The sequence below is a fragment of the Pundamilia nyererei genome, unplaced genomic scaffold (genome assembly GCF_000239375.1).
Source record: "Pundamilia nyererei isolate P.nyererei 1_Seehausen unplaced genomic scaffold, PunNye1.0 scaffold00057, whole genome shotgun sequence".
Classification (NCBI taxonomy): domain Eukaryota; kingdom Metazoa; phylum Chordata; class Actinopteri; order Cichliformes; family Cichlidae; genus Pundamilia; species Pundamilia nyererei.
This window is the reverse complement of record NW_005187458.1, coordinates 2,545,675-2,551,182: the sequence shown is the minus strand read 5'-3', so window position 1 is coordinate 2,551,182 and position 5,508 is coordinate 2,545,675. Positions and strand designations below refer to the sequence as shown.

Sequence of the window (5,508 nt, the reverse complement as noted above, 5' to 3'; positions counted from 1 at the left end):
TGTGTGTGTGTGTGTGTGTGTGTGTGTGTGTGTGTGTGTGTGTGTGTGTGTGTGTGTGTGTGTGTGTGTGTGTGTGTGTGTGTGAACAGTTGTTACGCTACCTATCTTGACCTCTCAAACTGGTTGAAAGATATACCACCGAAGGTATGTGAGAACGTTCTTGTCTGTACCTGCATGTAAAAATAAGAGTCTTAAACCAGCAGTATGCTGATTTTATCTTTTTGCCCAAGGCTAAAACATTAATGAGAAGGACTAGCATTTTCATTTAACACACTACGCATTGACGATAGCGTCCCTGGAGTCATTTGACTTGATTTATTTATTTTGCTTTATTTTGGAGAACGCCTTAAAGTGCCCAAAGGCAAACTGTGTGCATTGCATTGTCACGCTAACACCGCCATTTGCATCATTTCAGTAAAACTTTATGGATATCAACATCAGTCTAAATGTTGATCCATGATTGAAATGGAGTATTTCACAGTATGTGTGTAGGCACCAGTCATTTGATCAAAATACAAGGTTCCAACAATGATATAAGTTCATATGAATTAATTTTCAGATGACTTGCATATTTACAGATGACTGTCCAACAACAAACTACAGAGATTACAAGACTACAGTATGAAATGGTGACATCATAGGCGCCATGGTCGATGGACTCAAAACCCCTATACATGAAACAGTCCCTCATCTGATATTGCAGTTTTCTTTTATGAATGTTCTAGATTGATGATTTGGCCACTCACAAAGTCTAAAGTCTCTCTCTCTGATAGTTTTCAGCCCAGTTGATCCTTTACTTGAATGTTAAGTGGTAACAAGTATTTAGTGGAAGGCCAACATCTGGAATTAATCTGGCGGAATTAATTTTCCATAAACTGCACAAAGACAGTCAGGAAAACTCAAAATTCATTTTGCCAGACTCTCTTCCCAAAATCAAAGAACTTATTTAAATTTTACCATGGAAAACACTGAAAAAAGCTAAACTAGTTATTCATTTATCTTTTTGAAACGTAGCCTCTTCTCACGGAATGCCTTTGAAGTGTGGATTACCTTTAAAATTATTGTGCTGATAAGACACACCTTTAACTCTCAAAAGTACATGCTGTACATGCTTGTGTTAAATAAGGACGCTAAATAGAAAGGGCCTGCACATCACAGAGTGTGTTGGCAGCACATTGTGAGGTAACATCATGTTTCCAAGCCCTATAGAGGGACGGACTTAAACGTGATGTGGGTGTGTCTTTACATTATTACATTATTAGATTACATACAGCCCATCGGTTTGTTCTTTTTTGAAAACCTGACTCAACACATCCCAACGCGTCTCTGCACTCATGGCGGAGTTGAGACTACTGCTTCTATTTTTACTGGCCTTAGTGAGTATTCAGTCTTAAACTACTATCACATTAACATGCTAGGGCATCCTTCTTCTTATTTAAAGCAACAAAACAGCACCATGAAGTGGTGCGGTCAGATATTATTTATTTTACTGCCTAACACAGATTATTATTTATATGCTACAATCAAAGTTGGCGGTTCACAGATAACACAGTGTAAGGAAAATAAGAAAGCCTTGCCCAGCGTTTTGTTGTGGACTGAGGGATTTAACTGTACTATTGTCATTACAGATGATGAGTTCTGAGGCCAAAGAGAAGAAGGTAAAGAAACTGAGGAGGAATCGGAGAGAGTGGATTCCTCCTGCTACAAAGCTGATGGAGAACATCGACTACACCCATTTGGAACACATTGCAAAGGTCTTCAGCTCATTGAAATCTTTATAGCATATACACATGTTATATGCACGTCATATTTTTAAGCAGTGGCTGAGTGGCTTCTATCACATCATTTGGTTATCTTCCGCTACTTTAGGATTGCAAGTCATGAACATTCCTTTAAAAAAGTCCAGTTGTACTCACAGTTGAACACTTGAAAACAACCACAAGTCATAGGTTTGCTGTCAGTGCAGATTTCCTATTAAAAACTAATTGTTAAAGGATTTGCAAATCCAATATGATCACAGTGATACATTTCAGGTGCAGACATTTGTAAAGTTCTGCATATACTCTTTCTTTTCAATAGTAAAATTAAAAGTTTAGGCATCATCTATGTCTGTGCAGTATCTGTTGTACCTGCAGTGCTTTGGCATAGTTTTTGTATTATTACAAAAACAATTCCAGTAGAGAGTGAAAAACAGTTCTTGAACACATACTTGCTCTTGCTAAAAAGTACAACAAGGAATATTTAAGAAGCACCCCAACCTGACATCACTGTCTGAGACTTAAGTTCAACTTCAACAGTAGAACAATTTTTTACATGTTTATCATCTATTTTACCAAGTCTTACTATGTAATTTACAGTAAATGCTCCCCCTGTTTTATTTCAGATACGCTCTGATAAAGACAAATTTGAGATAGTTCAATATTTCCTTTCTGGAGAAGGGGCAGATAAAAATCCATTAAGCCTCTTTGTGGTGGACCGAGAGACTGGTTTTGTACGTATCACTGATCTGCTGGATCGGGAAAGCTGCCCATCCTACAATGTAAGTTTGTTTTGATGTTTGTTTGTTCATTTTTTCTTTTCTGTTTTTTACTCTGCAAAGTTTTCTTTCACCATTTTCTCTATTATGTAACACCAAACAATATCATGGAATTCCATTCCTGGTCTCAGCTCCACTTCTGTGAGATACAGACCTCAGGGAACGTATCCACAGCAATCGCAGAAAAATAGAGTTAGCATTTTTGTATGGTTGAAGGAATGTACATTAGCTGCTAACATTAGCTACTAGCAGCTAAAATATATATTATGAATGTCAAACAGAAGTACAGTCATTGCATTTATTTCTGGCCTTTGTATTTCACCGAAACTATTAGAGTCAATCATTGCCATCCATTAGCTGGTGGCCAGGACTGCTGGTCATACTGCTGTTGGATGACAGGCAGCTCCAGCTGATTTGTCATTCTTACAATTGTAAGTCAGTCCCTTCTTCATGGCTTATCTTAAGCTTACACAATTTCTGATTGCTAATAGCTGGTGATAGCTCACTGATGCCAATTTGCAAACTTGCTTTGCAGCTTGTTTTATGAAGTAGGCCACAAAACCAACAGTTTCCAGTCCAGTCTTTTATCACAACAAGTCCACATAAATCCAATCTAAAATCAATCCTCCTTCTGATAAAATGTAATTATTTTTAAAAGCAAAACTACTCAGGCCAGGTTAAAAGTATTTTCCTTTAAAATGTCCTTTTCTCTCACCGGAGTGTTTAATTTCAACCATCTTCAACCTGCCACAACTGTGTCCAATAGCCTCCTTCCTTCCTGTTTTTCTCCCTAAACTCATTCTTACTCTCCCCTTTATAGAGAAGGGCCCTATCGCACCAGATTAATACCAGATTGCAAATTTTACTGAAGAAAAGAAATGACTTTTCTTCAGTAAAAGTTGAATTTTAAAGTTGAACTTGAAGGATCAATTTTAATCTTAGGCCGTAGAACTCCAGGTACGATCTGAAATTCCGAAGTCATTAATATAGTTTCTATATATAATTGTATTACATATTAAAAGTTACATTTTAAAACTATCTCAGTCTGTCATTCACAATTTACACAGCTATCAGGGATCGCTAGATACAGGAATGGGACCACGGCAGAGGATAACATCCCACTGATTATAACAGTCCAGGACCAAAATGACAATGCTCCTTCTTTTGAGCTGCATACTGGAAACATTAATGAGGCAAGCGAAAAAGGTAATGATGGATTTTAAACACAGTTTTCTATATGTGATGGGATACAAATTGCATTTTAGCTTTTATGGAGTTCTTGTGAGAAAATCCCTGAAATCTGTCCTCTTCTGAAGATATTTCTTCAGCCTAGGAGTAGTGAGATGATATTGCACGAGCAATAGAGAGAGGGGGAGTCATGACAGACAGGGGAAAAGAAGAACAGAAGAACTCTGGGGTAGAAGCTTAACATTTCACAGACGACCTTCGACTTGCTTAGTCACAGCCGTCCGCATCATATTTACATCTTAAAAACTGTTAAAATATGTCTGCGTTCTATAAGATCCAGTTGACATTCATTTTGCGAATCAGCCTCTAACCTTCTTTTTTGTTGCATATAAACACAGTCTTTATATATTATGTATGTGAAAGTTGTTTGTCAAATGATCACGTTGAGCTGTTGTGCTCCACTGCAGGAACCTTTGTCATGCAGCTTGAGGGTAAAGACAACGATCAAGCTGGAACAATTAATGCAGAGATCTCCTACAGCATCGTCAGTCAGAAGCCAGAAGGCACAGGTCACATGTTCCATTTAGATGAAAAGACTGGAAAACTGTATGTCAAAGAGCCCACGCTGGACAGAGAGGTGAGGCTAGCAGTCACTGCACGTACAGCAAGACACATATATGCTTCTGCATTTTTGCACGAATTTCTTTCTTAGCTTTCTTAATATATTTCTTAAATATATACATTTTGGTTCAGGCAATCTTTGTCAGGTACAATAAAACAATGTTCCTGGACTGAAAATGTAATTAAAATAAAATATTCTTAAGAGAGACAGTGTGCAGATGTCATAATTGGACCATACCTGCTAAACGCGCAAAGGTGATTTTCTCATCGTGGAAGGAAAACAGGACCGACTGGACCGACTCATCTTAGCTTAGTATGATTACAATTCTTCTGAAGTATTTGGATATAAGTCATGCGTTTTCACCTCCTTTTCACAGACTTATGACTTCTACAGCCTGGTTATAAAACTAACTGATATGGGAGGAGCAGCAAGTGGACTAACAGGAACTGGAACTGTAGAGATCAAGATCCTGGACATCAATGATAACATGCCTACTCTGGAAAAATCTGAGGTGATGAATATGGCCTTTACTTGTTCTTAAGGCATCCAAATTTATTCTTATATCATTAATAACTTTCAAAACAACTGTACATAGCTGTGTCTGTCTCATTATTTATGGATGGCTTGAGTTATGCACTTTACGTTAGTGGTATCAAGTGTGCTTTGGTGGCCCAAGCGGCAGGGAGTTTAGGAATATCCAGTAGCAGTAAAAGGCTGTTACTTCTGCACGCTACCTGTTCCCAGAGTTTTGAGAAGCAGTCGTAGATTCATTTCCATCTTCGTAGTATGAAAGTATCCATCTGCGTGTCAGACAAATTGTGGCAAAATGGTGTTTAAAAAATTCTTAAACTGTGTTGGCCCATTTTGGAAAGCTCTGGAGTTTGCTCCTTTGGACTGTCTATGTAATTTAGACATAGCTTATGGATTTGAAAAGTAATACAGGAAGAAAGTTACCCTGCATTCTTTCTAATTGCCATGGGGTAAGTCCCTTGGTAGCAAAAAACAGTTTCAGTTGTTGATTTATTACTTCAGAAAATATTTCTGTCACAGTCTGTCTGAGGCAGACTGCATGTATTGTGAAATGGACTCAAATGCAGACCAAAACAGAACGTGAAAAGTGACGTGGATAAACAAAAACAAGCCGTTTATTAAGGCCTGGGTG

The 5,508-nt window shown here is 37.9% G+C and overlaps 1 protein-coding gene across 1 annotated transcript; it reads left to right on the top strand.

Annotated features, from left to right (window-relative positions):
- Nucleotides 1-1,712: 1,712 nt before the first annotated feature.
- LOC102193281 (cadherin-1-like) lies at nt 1,713-4,289 on the top strand (the record flags this gene model as incomplete). The annotated part of the gene is made up of 4 exons (XM_005734314.1): nt 1,713-1,754; nt 2,384-2,539; nt 3,604-3,742; nt 4,192-4,289. Coding segments are annotated over exons 1-4 (435 nt in total), but the record flags the coding sequence as incomplete, so codon positions are not given.
- Nucleotides 4,290-5,508: the final 1,219 nt, after the last annotated feature.